This window comes from Petromyzon marinus, chromosome 29 (genome assembly GCF_048934315.1).
Source record: "Petromyzon marinus isolate PM22_M1 ecotype Great Lakes invasive population chromosome 29, UKy_Petmar_22M1.pri1.0, whole genome shotgun sequence".
NCBI classification, from domain to species: Eukaryota; Metazoa; Chordata; class Hyperoartia; order Petromyzontiformes; family Petromyzontidae; genus Petromyzon; species Petromyzon marinus.
The window spans coordinates 12,702,275-12,724,477 of record NC_133695.1 but is presented as its reverse complement, the minus strand read 5'-3'; the positions used below and the strand labels follow the sequence as shown (position 1 = coordinate 12,724,477).

The window sequence follows — 22,203 nt, the reverse complement described above, 5'->3', positions numbered from 1 at the left end:
CGATGGGTGGGTCACACATCTGGTGGGGCAACTCCCGCCTCTAGCAAAGACGTTGCGCAGCGTGGAAGATTAGGCCAAATATTCTCTACAGGGGGCTCTCAAGAACTCAGTCTCGTGAAGAATACTCTTTCGCAATTGGAGGTCTGCAAATTTACCTGTTCACCATCGTAGTTGTCACCATCCTCGCTCTCATTCACAATAACCATCGTTAACACTACTCTTCATATCATTATACACATCACGGACCTCATCCTATGGCAGTTTCTCTACCTTGTGAGTTACAAAAGTATTCCTTTCGTGCCTTTCCCATGTCACGGTGTTGGAATAATCCTAAAGTTTTATTATTGTTGTGCAACGCACAACGCTGTGGCAAAGTTTGTAACGCGCAGAATTTTTGCCCCACAGTTCGAGAATCCACAGACAAATGGGAGGGCAACCAGTACCAGTGCTTCCAACAATTGTCCAAGCTCTGTGTTCCTATATTGGGATGTGTGGCCATGATCGTGACAAATGATGGATGATTGATAATGAATGGCATGGTGATAGTGATGATGAATTGAGAATATGATCATCATTATGATTGCAATCTTAATAACGCTTCCCACTAAGTGGTACCATTAATTTTATCGGCGCCAGAGAAATGGTGACAATGGCGAAGTCAACCAGGATCTGAAGTCGCGACCTTCCAATTAAGAATCAAGTGTTCCGAGTATGCAGACAGCGGGAAAGGCAGCCAGAACGGGCATACCACCAAACTGCCAAAGATCTGTGGCCGCTTCTGAAAAAGAGCTACATAGCTCAGTGGGCCTTACCTGGTAAAATAAAAAAATAGTTTGGTTTAAACAGTTTTAGGATGTTTGGCTAACTCTGTCATATAGGTGTAGTGATTCAATTACAACCGGAAATACTCACCCAACGTTATAGACACGGCGTGCATGACACGAATAGTCAGGAAGTAAAATAAGCCCTCTGATTGGTACTTAACGGGCCTGAAAGGGGATTGGTTAGAGGCAGGGCATGAAAAGAGTGGGGAACTCAGGATGTTTGACAGGGAGGACGGTTGGAATCCGTGCGGAAAAGCAAAAGATGATTGGCGAGAGAAAAAGCGGAAGGTCAAGGAACCTCCGGCAAAGGGCTTGGGGGCAGGATAAATATGAAGCGAGGAAATTTGTGACGCTTGGAGAAAAGGGAATCTTTAAATACCTTGTCTCGTGCTCGAAGAAATAAAGACTCCTATTATTGAAGACTGCTGTGTTGGGTGTCACTACACATGGTATTTTTTAAATTTAGTTTACTTATTTGGTATAGCCCTGTGAGCCATTCGGCTCTTGAATCGGGCGCAACCACAACAAACAAAAAACAAAAACACGAACAACAGTGCCAGAATATCCTAGTAGCAAAAGTAGATACATATGCTACGGGCCCCGCACTTTCAAGGGCCCCGCGCTAAATGCTTTCAAGCTATCAATTCCGGTTCAGTGATTCTGCACTTGCTCTATTACTATAGTACTATACTGCCTTCAACTTTTATGAACGACTGGGTGTTTAAGGTTAGCGATTTGTTGTATTATCTGGCTGTATAGCAAATGAAATAATACAATTACTTGACTATGCAAGTTAAACATTTATGTGTTTTAATATTAAAGTTTGTATTTATTTAGGGCCCCTTTATAACATATGCTACAGGCCCCATACTAGCTTAATCCGGCACTGTATACAGCAAGGGAAGGGGAGAGGGCTGTGAGGGAAAAGGGGTAATGGAGGGACTCACTGCAGCGGGGAATAGTGCAGGTCTCAAGGCGCACGCTGGGGTCTGTGGTGTAGCACCACGGCAGAGGCTCCATGTTGGGGTTTCGGCAGTAGTTGCTCCGCAGATCTTTGTCGGGAAACCTGGAACACAGATTCCTGAGGTTTACTGACAAGTTTCACACCGTGGTTATGGCTCCCGTGAGCTTTAATCGTTCATCCCTCCAAGCATGTTGAGATCTCTACCAAAACATTGATCGTTTCGTCTCATCCACACGGTGTTCAACCACTACACTGCAGGTGACAACACACTCAGCCACGTATGTACTCAAGCTATAATTCACGAAGCCACTCGCTAACCCATCCATTCACCCACACACTCGCCCACTCACTTAACCACTCACGTATGCATCCACTCACTCATCAGGCTCACTCTTTCATCTCATCCACACTCACCACACCTGCGGGTCACAACACTTCTCGTTCTGCTTCTTCACTCCCACTGCTTCATTTGAGAATTCCTTCTCATTGTCTTTTCCCCGAAGCTCTCATATCCTTGCGCAATTCTAGAAACATATTCATGCTTATCTATCATTGAAAGCGCTGTTTGTTGCTGGCCACTTAACGTTTGGGCCTTTGGGTCTGTGCCCATTATTCAAATTCTTGAGTAACACAGGGGAGAAGATGACAACCTGCTTGTGGTCTAGGCGGCTATGAGGGAAAGCACAACGAATGTCATCACATCGGCAACCGAATGCCCGACAAAGGTTTTCCAGCCTGATAAGCAACCAACGGTACAAAACGGCCCTTTCCAAGGACGAACAAATGTGAACATTGTTCCCGTCATGATTAATAATGTCGAGGACACCTCCGGTGTGAATTGCGATTATATTGAGAAGATCCTCAGGTTTCAAGACACCGATGTCCCGGCGCTGGAAGAAACCCGCGTGGACCAAGAGTGCCCTCGCTCAAATATAAATGGTTACACCGTCATTGCCGCAAGCCACCATCCACAAACGTGGCCCTTGCAACGTGCGTAACGACCGACCTCGTAGGACTGGGCACGAGCCATGCCAACAACTCACCACACTATCCATAATGGGGGGGGGGGGGGGGGTTTGGGGTGAGATTGCATAAACATTAAATGTGTCGGTAAACTTCCCACCACCCGACACATTAAGTACGGTTCATCACGTAAAGAAAAAATGCGCAGTTAGTTACTAGTTCAGCACACCGGTGTGTTGGATAGTAAACCCACAACATTTATCATTCGAGTACCGTGATGTTTCGCCGGTGATTACAACAACCAGCCTCATCCGGCGACAGCCAGAGTTGTGGAGAAATCCTCCCTGTGTGTTTTGGTCTTAAACATCGGCAAGCCCCCCACGCGTGGAACGACCGTGTCCTAGCGCTACCACCGCCAAGCCACCCCTACTCTGTTGGCGCCTTCAATAGCTGCCCACACACCCTATGGGTCTAGCGTGCCAACGGTCGGGGAGGTGAGCAACTGACATCATGGGGCAGTGGCAGAAGACCAACACCTGCTCTGTGACTGAAAGAGACGGCGGAACTTTCAAGTCAGCACGGTGGATAAAATGTTACGGCGCCTGATTTATATTAATTATTGCGGGATAAGGACGGTGATCCAATGCCGTAAATGTAAACCGACCTCGACGATTTCCCAAAAACAGTAATACCCCGATTTACTTTTTTACGTTGTTTCGCAGATACGTCTTCACTTTATTAGTATTACCACTGCCGGATTTGCGTCGCCTCAACCCACACTTGCGTCGCTGACAGCATCATCCGTCCTTTCTAGTATCCGTCGCCTCTCAGCCTTCGCTTCCACCTACACTGTACACAAATTACTTTGCTTCGTGCATAAGAAAATGTACTGTACTCTACAGTACAACATATTATTTACATATAGTATTTTCGTGATTCTATAGTGTACTGTATATTATTGTGCCCTGTATAATTTGTGTTAAAGTTTACTGCTGTACACTAGTGTTGAGTAAGTATTGTTTTGTAATTTAATGTAACGTTATGGGTACGTCTGAGATGAATATGCGCGCATTAACACAGCTTCACCGTCGTTTCGATATCCCTCGTTGCACCATTCAGGAACGCATCGCTGATGTAAACTTGGGTATTACCGAATCCAATTTAGGGCCTGTAGAGATCCACATCGGCCTTCAGACTCAACCGCTCTGGAACCTGAGAACGACCTTAGGCCCAAATTACTCTACGGCCACGGAGGATTTCCTCTCTTGCGAGTCAACTAGCATTGCTTCGGTCGTCTCGTCAAGGCAGCTGCCAAAGGCCGACATCACAAGGGAAGTCTTCACTCGCTGTCGGTCTCCAGAAAGCTAACAACTTTTTCCGGCAGATCAATGCTGATCAGACACATGAGACGGCAAGATGACAAAGGCAGCGTGAAACGGTAGAGGTGCTTGACAAAAAAACGAGCCAGAAAACCTGGGACCTCCTAAGGCTTGCTGAGAGCAGCAGTGACACCAGCCTATAAACCTCCCCACATCAGCCGTGACGGCATTGCCGGACAGCAGACCAGCAATTCATGAGCGAGGATCGACAAAAACACAAGACGGCAAATTTACAACTCTACCGCACTCTTGGCCCGTGCCAACAAACCTCTGCATTTTCTGATCCTTTCTCAATGGGGGAAGTGGACCCTAGTATTGCCCAGATGAAAATCGGTGCAAGCTGCGGGTCTTGATAGTATTTATCCAGAATTCATCAAGAACTTGGGACCACAAGTGGGAAAATGGACGGCCACTTTCCTCATCAACATCCACTCCTTTAGGTGTGGTACCAACGGAGTGGGAAACGGATAAAATGATAGCCGTTTTTAAACCTGGCAAGGACGCATTGGATCCTCAAAACTACCGCCCGATTTCCCACCCCAGCATCTGGTACAAAGCTAATGCGGCGACTCCTGCTTTATAGGCTGAAGCCTACGCTTGAGGATACAATCCCCAAAAAACAAGCCGGGTTCAGAACCGGACGAAATGCTGCCATCAAGAACTTGTTTAACAGGCCACATTGAGGCCAGGCTTCCAACATCAGCTCAAAACAGTAACAGCGTTCATTGAAGTTCATTGTGGTGCAGGTGCACATTGTTGTGGGCGCCACGGCGGTGAGATGGTAACTACCTTGCCTGCTATATAGGAGGTCATGGATTAGATATTAACCCTAACGCCTGTATATTTGGAGCTTGTTTGTTTTCGCCGTGGCTGTGTGGAATTTTCTCCGGGTCCTCCGGTTTTTCCCTCCACATTTAGAATCAACGTCACATGTTTAGAGTATTGGGCTGCATTACATTTCCACATGATAAGCCACTTCGTTGAGCTTTCATTTAATCCTTTTGGCGGTACCCCGGGGTACCAAATAATACAAAATGGCCGAGGCAATTAAATATTTTATTTTTGGGACACTATTTTTTCCAGGGGTGTACTTCACTCCGCGATTGTGGTACCAATCAATCCGAAATCAGTGCTACTCCGCGATGTCGAAACGCAGCGAGGACGATTGCGCTGGAACCCTGAACGCTCGTATGCACCATAGTGCATCATGTACAGCTCGTCGAGATGAGTCGATTGCCGCATCGCCGACCATCAACAGACTACTGCATCACAGACATTATCCGAGAGCCGGGGTACTATTGTTGAGGAGTAGCCTGATGGCGTCATGGGATAGTGGGATGACGTCATGTGACGGGGATTGTAAGGGGGTACTTAAGGGGGACCCCGTGACGTAACGGGGGTCGTTGTGGGAGCCCGGGCTAAGTAGTGGCTAAGAGGGGTCTCTCCCGCTCGTGACCGGACAGAGTTGGCTGAACCCCCGTCCCGGGTTCGACGAGTGGGAGAGCCGTTGGGATTGCCGAGGAGAAGGCTCGAGGAAGTCCGTGAGAGCTGGCTAGGGAGAAGAGGGGTGCTGCTCTTACTCGGTCGGACGGAGTTGGCTGAACTCCCGTTCCGACTCGGGTGAAAGAGCCCAAGGGATTAGCCGAGGCAAGGGACAAGAGTAGAGCCGAGGTCTAATAGAAGGGCCGAGTGTAGTGTGCACCTACCTCTGGTGTGAGTTAGAGTGTTAATGACAGTGTTAATAAACCAGTGTACTGTAAGCCCTTACCTGAAACTCCGAGTCCGCGTTGTTCTACACCTCAACACTATGGTACCCCGGGGTACCGCTATAAGGTTCAATTGTGGCCAGGTTGCTTCTGAGAAAGAGCTATATAGCTCAGTGGGCCTTACCTGGTAAAATAAAAATAGTAAATAGTTATTATTGTTTACCCCGGAAAGCTCAATGATACTCACGTCTTTTTTCAAGAGTGTCCTGCCAAGTATTTGGAGTGGGAGGAGGGGGCAATGTTGCTGTGTAATCCCAATTGATTAAAATTGTCGAATATTTTTTTGCTTTGGGATGTTTTGGCCAATGCCAGTTGCAGTCTATGAATCTTCAGTGATGGGAGAGAAACTAACCTGAGAACCCAGAGGAAACCCATACAGAAGAGGGGGAGAACTTACAAACTACACGCAAAAAGACACCTGTGCCAGGAATCGAACCAAGGCCCTTCTTGATATGAGGCAGGAGCGTATCCACTCTACCACCTCCAGGGCAGAGATGAGGGTCGCAGCTGGAAGCTGGAACGGTAGTGGTGGTGGTGGCACTGTGCATGCAGTGGGGATGGTGCGCACCTGTCCGGCGTGTGGTTGTGTTGGTGAGGACTTTGTGCCGCCCAGTGCTGGCATTCTCGCCCAGACTCCGTGCGAGCCACTTTCCCTCGATAGCCCCCTCCGTTGCACTGCATGCACTCCTCCTGCTCTGCACAACCCAGCACACCACTCTGTGAATTAATACTAAATGTTAAGTAATGTAAGTTATATTCGCATCTAATATTTGCACTTATATGGCACTTGCTCACATGCCTCAGCAAAGCAAAGTAGTTTGCACCACATCTCATCTCAAACATTTGGAGTGGCAGCTGTCCCTGTGCAGCACGAGGTGACTCAGCACCTGGCCTGCAAGTGAGCATTGACCTGAGAGTAGGGGGCGATGATTGCTGCTGCTGTGTATAATCCCAATTTGAGGTTTTTGTCTGGGTAATTTTTCTACTTTGGCAAATGTATTGAATATATTAGATTGAGTAAACACAACACTACAAAATGAACACAACTGTTGATGCAGTGATGCTGCATCAACAGTCGTGCACAAACAACACAATAAATAACACAAATAATAACATAAATAATAACACATTTGTCTATAACCATGTGGCCTTAAAATAACAAGAATATAAATTTCGATTTAAAGCTGTCGTGACTGTAAGGATTCATCTTCTTTGGTTCTTTCGGTAAAGTCACGTAGAATGAGAATAAAATAATAAATTGATAAAATAAAATAACACAATAATATTCTCACGACGTTTCGGCCACAACACAAGCGGCCTTCATCAGGTGAAGGGACGATACTGTCTGGAGGACAGCGCTGGAGTGAAAAAGCCACGCTCAGATCGCGACCTTTAAGCTGTGTGAGAAGAAACAAAGTGCCTTGACAAAGGAATTAGCATAGAATTTAGCATTGAAATGGCTGAGTGATTAGCTTGTGACTGGTCACAGAAATGGCTATGTTAAAGTTAAAGCATACATAGCCGCAGAGGCACCCCTTGACAAAGAAATTAGCATAGAATTTAGCATTGAAATAGCTAAGTTAAAGCATACACATCCGCAGAGGCACCATACAGTACCCGGGCGTTTACAAACTAAAGTGCCTCTGTGGTAGTAGCTACATTGGAGAAACCAAACGACATATCTCGGACCGCATCCGCGAACATAAAGCAGACTTGAAACACGGTACAACGAACTCCTCTGCCGTGGCAGATCACTGTTATAATTCAGTGGGCTCACATGACATTGACTTCTCCAAGACGGAGGTTCTTTGCAAACGAACCGGCTACCATGAGAGATTCGTTCATGAGGCCATTCACATATACAAGCACAGAGACAATTTCAACCGAGAAGATGGATTCTGGCTTAGTAACCATTGGAAAGATGTTTTAAACCATTTCCGTTCTTAATTAATTGTATTTTACGATGACCTTCAGACCGCAGCTCTTTCGCTGGCATTGACTCTTAATACCTCTCACACCACGGTTAATTGTATGGTTTACAACATGGAGTATAACAGCGCCTCGCAGCTGTCTATCTCCCCCTCCTCTGTTCCGACCATGGATGAACTCGTCCGTCTGAACGGGGCCCGTAGCTATCCGTGTTGCTAAAGTTGAGGGTAAGAATCTACCCATTTTTTTTCGCCATATAGCATTGTGATATATAACGACTTATTGTTGGTAGCTTAGCTGATTGGAGAATATATAGAGTGTATTGATAACATTAAGGTAATTTATATTTTAGTTTTTTATTGGTTCACTATATAGTATTCATTATATATTGTAGTGTATACCCAGTTACTGTGATTAGCTCAGATGTGTAGGCCTTGACTTCAACATAGCCATTTCTGTGACCAGTCACAAGCTAATCACTCAGTTATTTCAATGCTAAATTCGCCTAGTTATTTCAATGCTAAATTCTCCTGTTTGATTTGTACTAGGTGCCTCTGTGAATGTGTATGCTCTGACTTTAACATAGCTATTTCTGTGACCAGTTACAAGCTAATCACTCGGCTATTTCAATGCTAAATTCTATGCTAATTCCTTTGTCAAGGGGTGCCTCTGTGGATGTGTATACTTTAACTTAGCTATTTCAATGCTAAATTCTATGCTAATTTCTGTGTCAAGGGGTGCCTCTGCGGATATGTATGCTTTAACTTTAACATAGCCATTTCTGTGACCAGTCACAAGCTAATCACTCAGCCATTTCAATGCTAAATTCTATGCTAATTCCTTTGTCAAGGCGCTTTGTTTCTTCTCACACAGCTTAAAGGTCGCGATCTGAGCGTGGCTTTTTCACTCCAGCGCTGTCCTCCAGACAGTCTCGTCCCTTCACCTGATGAAGGCCGCTTGCGTTGTGGCCGAAACGTCGTGAGAATATTATTGTGTTATTTTATTTTATCAATTTATTATTTTATTCTCATTCTACGTGACTTTACCGAAAGAACCAAAGAAGAACAAGAATATATAATATATAGTATATATAAAATCAGTGACATTTTGTTTCAGGCCTTCCCAAAGCACATCGTGTAGGGTTTGCCAACTTTTCCAAAGACCAAAGCCTGGACTTATATTTCTCAGTCAGCCCAAGTCTGTTTACTCTGCAGTTTGCTGCAATAAAGTTCAACACGATACCGGTACAAGATCTCGGTTTAAAATATAATTCCTGCCACTCGAACGCAGATTATACCAATTCCTGGACTATCAGGGTCAATTCCAGAGCAGTGCCAACCCTAGCCTCCTCCATACACAAAAGGGCCTGCTACTTTTCACGGATAAAGGAGTATTGTTTAAAGTAAGCGCACCAAGGACATACCTGATTTATTATTCATTGTGATATTCTGGCACATTTTTGTGTCATAAAACCCTGCACCGCCCGATGCAGCCAAACATTGTCACGTGCGACAAGTGTTTAACGCACCGATTATGATTTGTTCAGCTCACTTGCCAGTGAGTTGTAGAAGTTGCAATGCAAAAAAATATATATTTTAGTTGTGGAAAAATTCTCACGTGCAAATTTAGCAAATTAAGATATCACGATTAGCTTGAAACTGCCTTAAGCGTTTTCAATTAAGCATATTTGTTTAACCAGGTGGTAATTCAAGAGACCAGGATGAGTGATGTTCCCAAAAGGCCAAAATATGTTTTTTTTAAAATCAAATTAAGTACAGCGATGGAGCAAAAAGAAATTGAAGCAATACAGCTGCATTACTTCAACAATATCGCGCAGACAAGTCAACGCTAAACTACAAATCTCCTGTTGCGTAAGTCAGCTCGGGTGGATTGCACAATTACATCGGAGAAACATTAATCAGATGTAGGGTGACTATTGTAAGAAAGCGTAAAGGGACGAAGACGCGCTTCGAGCGAGGGACCCACCGCTCTGTGGGACGTCGAGGTGAGGCAGCCCTGGGGGCAGGGAGGGCCGTGGGGGCAGGGGGCCGAGAGGCGGCCATGGGGGCAGGGGGGCGAGAGGCAGCCCTGGGGGCAGGGAGGGCCGTGGGGGCAGGGGGCCGAGAGGCGGCCATGGGGGCAGGGGGGCGAGAGGCAGCCCTGGGGGCAGGGAGGGCCGTGGGGGCAGCGGGCCGAGAGGCGGCCCTGGGGGCAGGGAGGGCCGTGGGAGCAGGGGGGGCCGTGGGAGCAGGGGGGGCAGGGGTCCCCGCCCAGCCTCTGTCAGGGTTCGGTGGGGGTCGCGGCACTTTGGGATGTCGCAGAACTCGAGGCGTGAGCTGGGCTCCACCGTGTAGCACCACGGCGAGGCCGCTCCGTCCGGATTCCGACAGAAGTTTTCCTCCAGGCCCCTGCATAGGGAATTCGCCATCAGATCGTTTATTTATAACACTCTACACCTCCGATAACTAATTATTTGTACGTGTATACTATTTACCTATTAACGCAGGAAAGACACGTAGGGTCCCACTGCATTGGGATGTTTGGTCAATCCCAGTTACATTGTGTGTGTGTGTGTTTTTTAGCTATGGAAGGAAACCAATAAAACGCAGAGGAAGCCTGCGGGAAACAACGGCAGAAAATATAAAAGTGCCGTGAAACCTGTCACCACCCAAAACAACCACTTATTAAGGTTTGCCACGTAAACAAAACGTGTCAATTAGTTACTAGTACAGTAACACCGGTGTATGGGACAGTAAACCCACAACATTTACAATTACTGGCTGTGTCGATTGGTGGCAGGTTTAACAACACATTTATATTTACCTGATCAGACCCAAAAAACTCCCTCTATTATGGATTATATTGGTCGCAAAAGCCTAATACGCGTCAAATAGAAACTCCACACAGGAATCGACCTCAGGTCCGTCTTGCTGTGAGGCACGAAGTGTTACCACTGCACCGCCACCACCCTGCTGCCCAACAACTGACGTCAACTTTAGATGTCACGAAAAAATATATATTTCAATCACATGAATGATACAAATGCATCGTCAAAAAATTCTAAAGTGATTTCTGCTCAAATGAGCATTGAGGCGGTGCTCATCTCCTGGTTATGGCCCCGTAGGAGCCAGTGTACAGAACAACCACTGTCGACTTCCCTACAAAGTGGTACTCAATTTTATCGACCCCTGAGGGATGATGGGCTGAGTCGCTATGTGTGATCCCAATTGAGTAATTTGCAAGAAATTTAAAAACAAACTTGTCAAATTTGGACAGTGATGCCGGTACACGATGGACCTACTCACTTCAAATGACATCACTGTCAAGCGGATGGCGCCTTTGCGTGTTACGGTGAATATGCTCGCAGGAATAACCAGGGCAGCCTGCCGAACTTGAACCGCTGAACCTCTGCGACAAGCGGCAAATATGCTACCAACCAGGCCCGCATCACCACCCGAAAATTCCGTAATTATGCGCATCATTGTCGATGGTCGTGAGGAGGAGGTAAAGATGCAGTGGGCAATTCGGGCTGCGCACACTGCGACACGGTGCCTCGCTGGTGGCACAGCGGGTGACTCACCTGCAAGGGTACCTCTCCGGCATTATTCCATGCTTGTGAGGGTACTGGGAGTTCCAGGCTTGGCACTGCTTGCCCGAGCGAGTGGTGGACTGGGTGCCTCGGTAGTTCACCCCACTGTCCTCCACGCACCGCTGTGAGGAATTTACGGCCGGCAGCATCACAGGCACTTGCTCTGGAAAAACGGCAAAAGTCGACGCCGATCTCCTGCTGCTCAAAGGAGCTCAGATGCGTTTGCGCTCAATGTCCTGTTTACAGCCCTGCAGAGCCAGTGGTGGAAATTCTACATTCCTATGTGGAGGGGCATGAGTCTATGCATAGGACAACCGTGGTTGACTTCCCTACAAAGTGCTACATATTTTATCGACCTCTGAGGGACGATAGGCTGAGTAACAGTGAGGGAAAAAAAGTATTTGATCCCCTGCTGATTTTGTACGTTTGCCCACTGACAAAGAAATGATCAGTCTATAATTTTAATGGTAGGTTTATTTGAACAGTGAGAGACAGAATAACAACAACAAAATCCAGAAAAACGCATGTCAAAAATATTATAAATTGATTTGCATTTTAATGAGGGAAATAAGTATTTGACCCCTCTGCAAAACATGACTTAGTACTTGGTGGCAAAACCCTTGTTGACAATCACAGAGGTCAGACGTTTCTTGTAGTTGGCCACCAGGTTTGCACACATCTCAGGAGGGATTTTGTCCCACTCCTCTTTGCAGATCTTCTCGAAGTCATTAAGGTTTCGAGGCTGACGTTTGGCAACTCGAACCTTCAGCTCCCTCTACAGATTTTCTATGGGATTAAGGTCTGGAGACTGGCTAGGCCACTCCAGGACCTTAATGTGCTTCTTCTTGAGCCACTCCTTTGTTGCCTTGGCCGTGTGTTTTTGGTCATTGTCATGCTGGACTACCCATCCACGACCCATTTTCAGTGCCCTGGCTGAAGGAAGGAGGTTCTCACTCAAGATGTGACGGTACATGGCCCTGTCCATCGTCCCTTTGATGCGGTGAAGTTGTCCTGTCCCCTTAGCAGAAAAACACCCCCAAAGCATAATGTTTCCACCTGCATGTTTGACGGTGGGGATGGTGTTATTGTGGTCATAGGCAGCATTCCTCCTCCTCCAAACACGGCGAGTTGAGTTGATGCCAAAGAGCTCCATTTTGGTCTCATCTGACCACAACACTTTCACCCAGTTGTCCTCTGAATCATTTAGATGTTCATTGGCAAAATTCAGACGGGCATGTATATGTGCTTTCTTGAGCAGGGGGACCTTGCGGGCGCTGCAGGATTTCAGTCCTTCACGGCGTAGTGTGTTACCAATTGTTTTCTTGGTGACTATGGTCCCAGCTGCCTTGAGATCATTGACAAGATCCTCCCGTGTAGTTCTGGGCTGATTCCTCACCGTTCTCATGATCATTGCAACTCCACGAGGTGAGATCTTGCATGGAGCCCCAGGCCGAGGGAGATTGACAGTTCTTTTGTGTTTCTTCCATTTGCGAATAATCGCACCAACTGTTGTCACCTTCTCACCAAGCTGCTTGGCAATGGTCTTGTAGCCCATTCAAGCCTTGTGTAGGTTTACAATCTTGTCCCTGACATCCTTGGAGAGCTCTTTGGTCTTGGCCGTGGTGGAGAGTTTGGAATCTGATTGATTGATTGCTTCTGTGGACAGGTGTCTTTTATACAGGTAACAAGCTGAGATTAGGAGCACTCCCTTTAAGAGTGTGCTCCTAATCTCAGCTCGTTACCTGTATAAAAGACACCAGGGAGCCAGAAATCTTTCTGATTTAGAGGGGGTCAAATACTTATTTCCCTCATTAAAATGCAAATCAATTTATAACATTTTTGACATGCGTTTTTCTGGACTTTTTTGTTGTTATTCTGTCTCTCACTGTTCAAATAAACCTACCATTAAAATTATAGACTGATCATTTCTTTGTTAGTGGGCAAACGTACAAAATCAGCAGGGAATCAAATACTTTTTTCCCTCACTGTACCACCCGCCACCTCCGCAACCTTCCGATTGCGAGCTGCTCGCTCCAAAGCTGAGCCACCCAGCCGGATGTAATTGGTTGACTTCCCTACAAAATAGTACTCATTTATATTTAATTAAGGGATGATGGGCCGGGTCAACCGACAATCAGGATGTGAAACTCACAACTTTCCGATTGTGAGCCGCTTACTTCGCACTGAGCCACCTGGCCGGTCGTACCTATTTATTGGACATCACTCCTTGTTATTGGTGAAAAAGAGCTTCATAGCTCATCGGATTCCTCCAGTATAAATCCATATGCTGATTCTGTTGTTGAAGTTCCCCAGTAAGTTAAAACAGTGACATGCGATTGAGCAAATAATAAATAAAATAATTGTAACCGTTCTGATAACTACATGCTTAGTGCTGCGTGGAAGCGTATTATTAAGTAATACTACACTGTTTAATTGCATGCCTATACAGGTCACCATATATGCTATGAGTCTTTCGGTAAAGCCACGTAGATAGAAAAATAAAAAAATATCACGACGTATCGATCGCAACACAAGCAATCGTCTTCAGGTGAGAGAGAGAGAAAGCTGCTGAAACAAGGTCTTATATAGGCCTGAGATGGGTGCATCAAGGTAGGTGGGTGGAGCTAGAGATGGTCCAATCACAGAGGCTGGGGCAGTGGCCTTTGTATTGTGAGAGATTAGCCTGTAGGGCGCCACCAAAGCTGTGGAGGTGGCCATTGTGTTGTGTGTAGCCCAAGGGTAAGTGGGCGGGCTAGAGATGGTATTTGCATGTAAATGTAAGATCGGAGGGCGCCCTGAGGCTGTGGATGTGGCCATTGTATTGTGAGAGATTAGCATGTCAATGTAAGAGAACCACCGCAACAGTGGATGTGCAAGTGAGACATCCAGCCTGTCAATGCAAAGACATCCAACCTGGCAATGCAACTCAAAGAGTCAGAAATAACAGCTAACATCGGCAGGTAGGATGGAAACATCACATCACAACCAATTAAAATGGTGAATATTTGAACCGGTCTTGGGCCTCCCCTAGGTCGACTCAACCGCAAACGAGTACCTGGTGTGAAAACATCGCCACGAGGAAGACAAAGGCGGCCAAAGGTGGTGTTGGCCACCCATCCCCTTGCATTCCGTACCGGCCTTCATAGGTACTACCCGCTGATATCACTTTCCCCAACAGCCCGTTACAGGCTACACGGGGGATTTGAGGATGAGCGGTGGCGGGGAGGGCGAGCGGCATGGACTCACGGCATTTGGGAACCGCGCAGAGCTCCCAGCGCAGCAGTGGGTCCGTGGTGAGACACCAGGGCCTCGGCTGCCCGTCCGGGTTCCGGCAGAAATTATGCCTCATGTCGTTGCCTGGGAATCTGGAGAGAAGCCGTGAATTATTTGTCTGCTTTGTGTATCTGGTATTCGTGGATGCATTTTTTTTAATGAACATTAATTTGTGTCTTCTTGGTTCTTTCGGTAAAGTCACATAGAATGAGAATAAAACAATAAAACAAAATAACAGAACAGAACTGTCGAATAGAACTGTCGTCCCGACAGTTCTGTTCCTTCACCTGAAGAAGGCTACTTGTGTTGTGGCCGAAACGCCGTGAGAATTTTATTGTCTTATTTTGTTTTATTGTTTTATTCTCATTCTACGTGACTTTACCGAAAGAACCAAGAAGATGAATCCTTGCAGTCACGAAAGCTTTAAATCGAAAATTTATTTGTGTGTTTTTGGTACAAGGTAATGGCGGTGTAGGGCCCTGCTGATGGAGAGGCCTCCGCTAGAGCGAACTGACACATGCAAGTATCAGTTGACAACACATCCGTGTCACTTGGATATGCTTTGTAGGATTGATGGGGCGATGACTGGCGCGCATCACGACCGTGTGCGCCAGTGGCTCGGCAGTGGAGCAAGCGCCTCACAATCAGAAGAGTTGCGAGTGCGAATCCAAGTTGGGGCGTTGGTTCAACCCATCATCCTTCTCTCCTTGGATCGATAAAATAAGTACCACAGTGGTGGTCCCCACTGGCTCATGACTGGAAACCGATTATCAGATTTAACAACACACACACGGGCGTGCAGCGTTGCAGGCACAGCGCTCACAGCCTTGTCCAGACCATTAACTCAAAAATAACTGAATGTGTGGCCACGTTGGCGTTTCGAATCACCCCCTCAAAGAGTTGACAAAATGTGGCCATCCTGGCAGGAGGTGACCACCGCTGCAACGCCCAACTGAGTGGGAAGTTATTTTGCATAATCAAGAGCCGTGAGGGCGCCGCAGTGGTGAGATGTTAACTCCCTCGCCTGGTCGTGGGTTTGATCCTGACCCTGACACCTGTAAATTTGGAGTTTGCGTGTCTCTCTCTCCGTGGTCGCGTGGATTTTTCTCCAGGTCCTCCAGTTTTTCCCTCCATGTTTAGAATGAACATCACACATTTAAGAATATTTGGCTGCTATAAATTTCCACGTGATGATAAGCCACTTCGTTGAGCGATCATTTGTGATAAGCAGGTTGCTTTTGAAGTAGAGCTACACAGCTCAGTGGGCCTTAAAAAAATAGTATAGTTTTAATAGTTTCAGATTAATGGAGCTTGTGTGTAGAGTGGGTGCTATAGGCGTGTGTAACCTGTTGGCTGTGAAACTGTGAGTGTGTGGAGATTGAAAGTCCCATCGCTGGCATTCTTTCCCCGATTGCGTTTGAGAAACATTTCCCTGATAATCTTCCCCGGAGCACTGGTAACAGTTTTCTGAAAAGAGGAAAAGAAATATATGAACTTTGTATGTATGTTGAACTGTTTCACACCGTACGTAGCCAACCATGCTATATCCCATGATATAGTGGGGCAAATATTTACAGCAAAGAGTCTGAACCATATCTTTGCTGTGATTCAGACCGCATGGTAAATATTATCATTTTTACATTCTGAGTAAAGCATCAATGTAAAACGTACAAGATACCCATTCGTATCATACACTCTCGGTCCAATAGGGCCAGTACAAGTAGCGCCAACACGGACGTCTCAAGCTCAAGTTGACTGTCTGACCAAGTGAGAACTCAAGAGATGAGGATGAGTCTCACTTGCAAGAATGAGCTGGGTCACAAAACCGTAAAAAGCAATAACGTGAAAACTAAGTACAGCAATGAAGTACAACCGCTTGCGTTGTATATATTGTCTACGTTTTACCCACACCTACATTATGGGTCATCCAAAAGCGAGCGTGTTTGCGCTGGTGAGATGCGGAGAGTTACTTGTGTTTGGCTGAGACTGATCCCGGCAGGCAGGCACACTGCAGACCTCCCATCGCTGGGCTGGGTCGGTGGTGTAGCACCAGGGCCCTGACACGCCATGATCCGGATTCCTGCAGAAATTATCCTCCAGCCCTAACTCGGGGTGAGTCCAAGGCGTGAAGCTAACACAGAGCAAAAAACACTCAAAGTTGATTTTGGCCTTTCAATCAAAGCGGGAACAACTCGGTTAAACGTCGTAGTAGGCCTTCCCGACCAATATTATCCATAAGAGTTTTTTTTGGGTTAGACCACGTAAATATAAATGTTGTTAAACCAGCCACCACCCGATACAACCAATTAATAAGGTTTCTCACGTAAACAAAACGTCGCAATTAGTTACTAATTCAGCATACCGGTGTGTCTTATCAGGCGACAGCCAGAAATGTGGAGAAATCCTCCTCCTGTTTTGGTCTTAAATACAGATATAAATGTGATGTTGTCATTTGTAAGCCAATCAGATGCGAAGACCAGAAGGAGGGGGGAGGTAAATGTGTTCATATATATTATTATCTTTACTACTCGGCTTCACCCGAGACTTGGATTGTTGTCTTGGATTAATACACGGCCGACGCGGAGGGTTGGGGGGGGGGTATGCGTGACGTCAGCACTGGTGGGATGCGGATAACATCACAGATGTAACGTCACATATGTGACGTCACCACTCACTTGCCGTGCAAAATATATCCATTATTGCTACCCCCCCCCCCCCCAAAAAAGTATATTTGTATACGTTTTCCATTGTGTACAGTCTGGACGCTACCCACATGCCAAATTTCAAGTTTGTTGCATGTCGGGAAGTATGCTAAACATTTCGAACAGCAACACATATTCACAAATTTCCCTTTTATATATAGACAATGGATATCTACCCAAACAATAATAGATATCGCCTGATGAGGCTGGTTGTAATTACCGACGAAACGTCGCACTCAAATTGTAAATGTTGTGGGTTTACTCTCCAACACACAACCGGTGTACCAACTAATAATAACTAATTGTCACGTTTTGTTTACGTGACAAACCTTACTAATTGGCTGTCGGGTCGTGGCGGGTTTAAGGACACATTTATTTTTACGCGATCTAACCTAGAAAAAACTCTATTATGGATGGGAACAACCGCTCGGGGTTTCTGTTGAATATCACAGAACAGTGTGGGGATGACCACACATATTATCTCAACCCTTTTGGGTCGGTGGTTCTAACGGACAAAATGGCCACGAATTCAGTTATTTTTAGTTGGCAGTCTGGAAAAGGCTGAGTGTGTTTGTGCATGCAAATGACGCATGACTTTGTGTGTTGTTGATTCTAAGTGTTGGTTGATGTGAAGGATCTGACACAGAGGTGTGTATGCGGCTTACATAAACATTCTGCCGAGTATGTAGCGGCTGTAGCCGCTGGGAAAATTGAGCAGTCAGTGCACAAAAGTGCAGCGCGAGTAAGTTAAATCAACATGGAGCGTCGTCTGTGCTTGGCAGGACCTTGCTTAATGTTTCCAAACCAACTCCACAAATATCGAGGGCTCAATGAGTCACCTTGTGTTTGGGTGAGCATCACAAACATGTGAAATGTAGCTGACCTGGGTGAACCGCGCAGGGTAATTATGAAGTTAAAAACGGTAGAATATAAGGTGTAACACAAACATTAGCGTCGTTGTTGATGAAGCAAGTAACAGTGTGTATACGCAGACACTACGCCTCCATTCCACGTGTGAATTTCCACGTTAAAAAAAGTATTTATTTCCCCATTTCATCAGCCACATGGCCCCATTCTGGAAGTAGAGCATTTTAGCAGCATTGGTTCAACACAAGCAAAACTCTGGATAGACCGGTTTTGACATTCAGTGTCTAATCAGTGGAGTCAGGCTTGATTAAAACAAAGCTGATAAAGTGCCAGATGTTTATAGGTAAGAAATGGGTCTGCTGGGTTGTGTGGAAATATATATTTTAAAAAATGGAACATTTGTGTGGAAACGTGGAATTTTCACAGTTGTCTCATGGTTGACATTGCAGATGTCCCCATGCTTGTTTTAACAGAGACACTTGGGTTTTGGCTTCTTGACTTTAAGTAGCATTGTCAGTTACTGCTGTGCATTAACTGTTAAGTGCATTAGGTGGACAGTTTTGGAATCATTAAATGTATGACATCACTTTAAAACATCCACGAACATACTGCATGTTTTTCTGGTGAAGAAATACACAAATCTAGAAACACGTAGTAACGAATTGGCACGTTTTGTTTACGTGACAAAGCTTACTAATTGGCTGTGTCGGGTGGTGGCAGGTTTAGCGACACATTTTTTTTATACGCGATCTAACCCAAAAACCTCTATTATGGATAATATTAGTCGCAAATCCTCCTACGTGATAAACTGACATAGATGCTGTCTGAAAAGAATGTGAACATTCTCATAAAATGGCATTTATATCTCTATTTGGATGAGGAAAGGCATGACACATTACGCATCTGTAATTAAGTTGGAATGCATACGACGCAAATTAAATGAAATCACCAGCAACAACGACCGCCCACCTATCATCTGCTATGCAAATTCATGCAACTTCGCTGTCAAATGTGAGACAGAATATTTGGAATATTCACAGCATAAAGGCTTTTGGGAAAATGGCATACTCAATTTCCATGAATTCAAGTGAAATAGCCGGCGGTGGAGATGTGCTAGGATACGCAGCTAACGCCACACCGGCACTTCTCAGAACACCAAACACGTGCCTTGAAACTTCACAGAACGACTCCTATTGCTACACTGTGATGTCTCCGCTGTGGAGAAACGGCAGTGACCACAGACTGCTGACGTGTGAATATGCTTTATATCTGGAGTCCTACATTTAAATTTCAACCACTGGACATGAACATTACACATACGTTTAGGTGATTGCTGAAAACACAATCAACTGTCATTTATCTTGCGTTAGTCCACTCGCATCGAGAGAAAGGCAAATACTTGGGGCGGTGTGGCTTGTTCGTGCTCCAGAATTGGCACTGGCGTCCTGATGTTGTTTTGGAGACCGTCCCTCTGTAGGAAATGCCAAGGCCCACCATGCAGTCTTGCAAATAAACTGAGAAATGTTAACACAAAGACACGTTAATCCCGTGCACCTTGCGGGTAGTTGGTAATTATATCCATAAGGTTATACATTACTGCATTAAATTTGTATTACACGCAGCAGCAACACTCATCGCCCCCTACTGGAAGACCGATGCCTACTTGCAGGCTGGCGCAGTCACCTCGTGTCGCACAGGGACAGCTGCCATTGGGGGTGCCCTTTAAATGTTTTAAATGAGATTATAATAATTTAAATTTATAAAGCGGCCTTAAACAGGTGATGTAAGGGGCTCTGAGTTGCTAAAGCATTTAAGCAATGCAATCTAAATGCAAATATTTATTATTATCTACTAGTTGTTTGTGTAACTTATCAATGGTATAGCGTCACCAGCCACCCACGGGTGCCACAGTGACAAGATGTCAACTACTTCGCCTGATATGCAGGAAACTGTGGGTTCGATCCCGACCCTGTCACCTGTATATTTTGAGTTCACGTGTCTCTCTCCGTGGTCAGATGGATTTTTCTCCGGGTCCTCCGGTTTTTCCCTCCACATTTATAAATATGCGTTTCGAGTATTTGGCTGCTGTAAATTTCCACATGATAAGCCGCTTCGTTGAGTTATAATTATAATTTGTGGCCAGATCACTTCTGAAAAAAGCTACATAGCTCAGTGGGCCTTACCAAGTAAAATTTAAAAAAGTTTATAGTTTAGCTTAGACTCACTGCCCCTGTTCAAGCGTGGGCTCAATACCTTCCTTTTGCCTCTGTCTATGAATGATTCTCTACATCAGGGGTCGGGAACCTATGGCTCGCGAGCCAGATGTGGCTCTTTTGATGATTGCATATGGCTCGCAGATAAAACAAAATATTCTCACTTGTTTTAATCCATCCATCGATTTTTCACTACGCATGTCCTGTTCAGGGCTGCAGGAGCAATTGTCCATTATTTTAATTGGATGATACTGGCCTACGTTTGCCGTTGCTGGGTAAAACAGGTAAACGCCCCCTTTTGAATCAGTCTGAGACTGCGTCTGCTCGGTCATTAGCTCAAAGCTAACCCTTCGACGAAGAAGATGGCGAAAAGAAAAAAAGACGACGAGTATCGTACATTTCAGGACGAACGGACCGAAGAATTCGCCTTTGTGGAGAGAGCGGGTTCTGCGGTGTGTCTAATTTGCAATGACAAAATTACATCGTTGAAACGGTCGAATGTAAAGCGGCACTTCGACACGCGCCACGCTACCTTTGCATCAAAATACCCTGCGGGAGACAGCAGAAAGAAAGCGTGCCAAGAGCTTCTGAGCAGGGTGCAAGCTAGCCAGCAGCAACTCCGCGTATGGACCCGGCAAGGTGACTATAATTCGGCTAGCTTTGCTGGTTCTTTAGCAATAGTGAGGAACGGAAAACCATTCACAGATGGCGAGTATGCTAAAACGTTCATGCTGGATGTAGCCAATGAACTTTTTGATGATCTTCCGAACAAAGACAAGATAATCAAACGGATACAAGACATGCCTCTGTCGGCAAGAACTGTTCATGATCGTACCATCGTGATGGCAAACAAAGTGGAGGAAACGCAAGTGAAGGACATAAATGCAGCGCCGTTCTTTTCTCTGGCTTTGGATGAGTCAACAGACGTGAGCCATTTGTCGCAGTTCAGCGTGATTGCAAGATATGCTGTTGGTGACACACTGCGCGAAGAAAGTCTTGCTGTTCTGCCATTAAAAGGGTCCACAAGAGGTGAGGATTTATTCAAGTCTTTCATGGAGTTTGCTCAAGAAAAAAGTCTACCTATGGATAAACTTCTCTCAGTGTGTACTGATGGTGCTCCGTGTATGGTGGGGAAAAACAAAGGATTTGTGGCGCTTCTCCGTGAACATGAAAATAGACCCATCCTAAGTTTCCATTGCATTATACACCAGGAGGCACTTTGTGCTCAGATGTGTGACAGGCAGTTTGGCGAAGTGATGTCGCTGATCATTCGTGTGATCAACTTTATTGTTGCCCGAGCCTTAAATGATCGCCAGTTTAAAACACTGCTGGATGAAGTTGTAAATAACTATCCTGGTCTGCTTTTGCACAGCAATGTGCGTTGGTTGTCAAGAGGGAAGGTGCTTAGCCGTTTTGCGGCTTGCCTGAACGAAATCCGGACTTTCCTTGAAATGAAAGGCGTCGGGCATCCTGAGCTAGCCGACACCGAGTGGCTCCTCAAGTTTTACTATCTCGTAGATCTGACTGAACATCTGAACCAGCTCAACGTGAAAATGCAAGGCATTGGAAATACAGTGTTATCCCTTCAACAAGCTGTATTTGCTTTTGAAAACAAGCTGGAGCTTTTCATCACGGATCTTGAAACAGGTCGTTTACTACATTTTGAAAAACTGAGCCAATTTAAAGATGCATGCACAGCAAGTGAGCCCATTCAAAACCTTGATCTCCACCAGC

General features: G+C 45.8%; 1 protein-coding gene across 2 annotated transcripts in view; it reads right to left on the bottom strand.

Annotated features, from left to right (window-relative positions):
- LOC116947091 (plasminogen-like) overlaps positions 1–22,203 on the bottom strand; it is a 44,457-nt gene that overhangs the window by 18,913 nt on the left and 3,341 nt on the right. For both annotated transcript variants that reach the window (XM_076070405.1, XM_076070407.1), the window contains exons 4-11: positions 19,656–19,770; positions 16,658–16,818; positions 16,034–16,154; positions 14,661–14,779; positions 11,406–11,577; positions 9,812–10,233; positions 6,465–6,591; positions 1,772–1,890 (exon numbers count right to left, since the gene is read on the bottom strand). In XM_076070405.1, the coding sequence (XP_075926520.1) occupies positions 1,772–1,890; positions 6,465–6,591; positions 9,812–10,233; positions 11,406–11,577; positions 14,661–14,779; positions 16,034–16,154; positions 16,658–16,818; positions 19,656–19,770 (1,356 nt within the window). The remainder of the gene's footprint in view (positions 1–1,771; positions 1,891–6,464; positions 6,592–9,811; positions 10,234–11,405; positions 11,578–14,660; positions 14,780–16,033; positions 16,155–16,657; positions 16,819–19,655; positions 19,771–22,203) is intronic.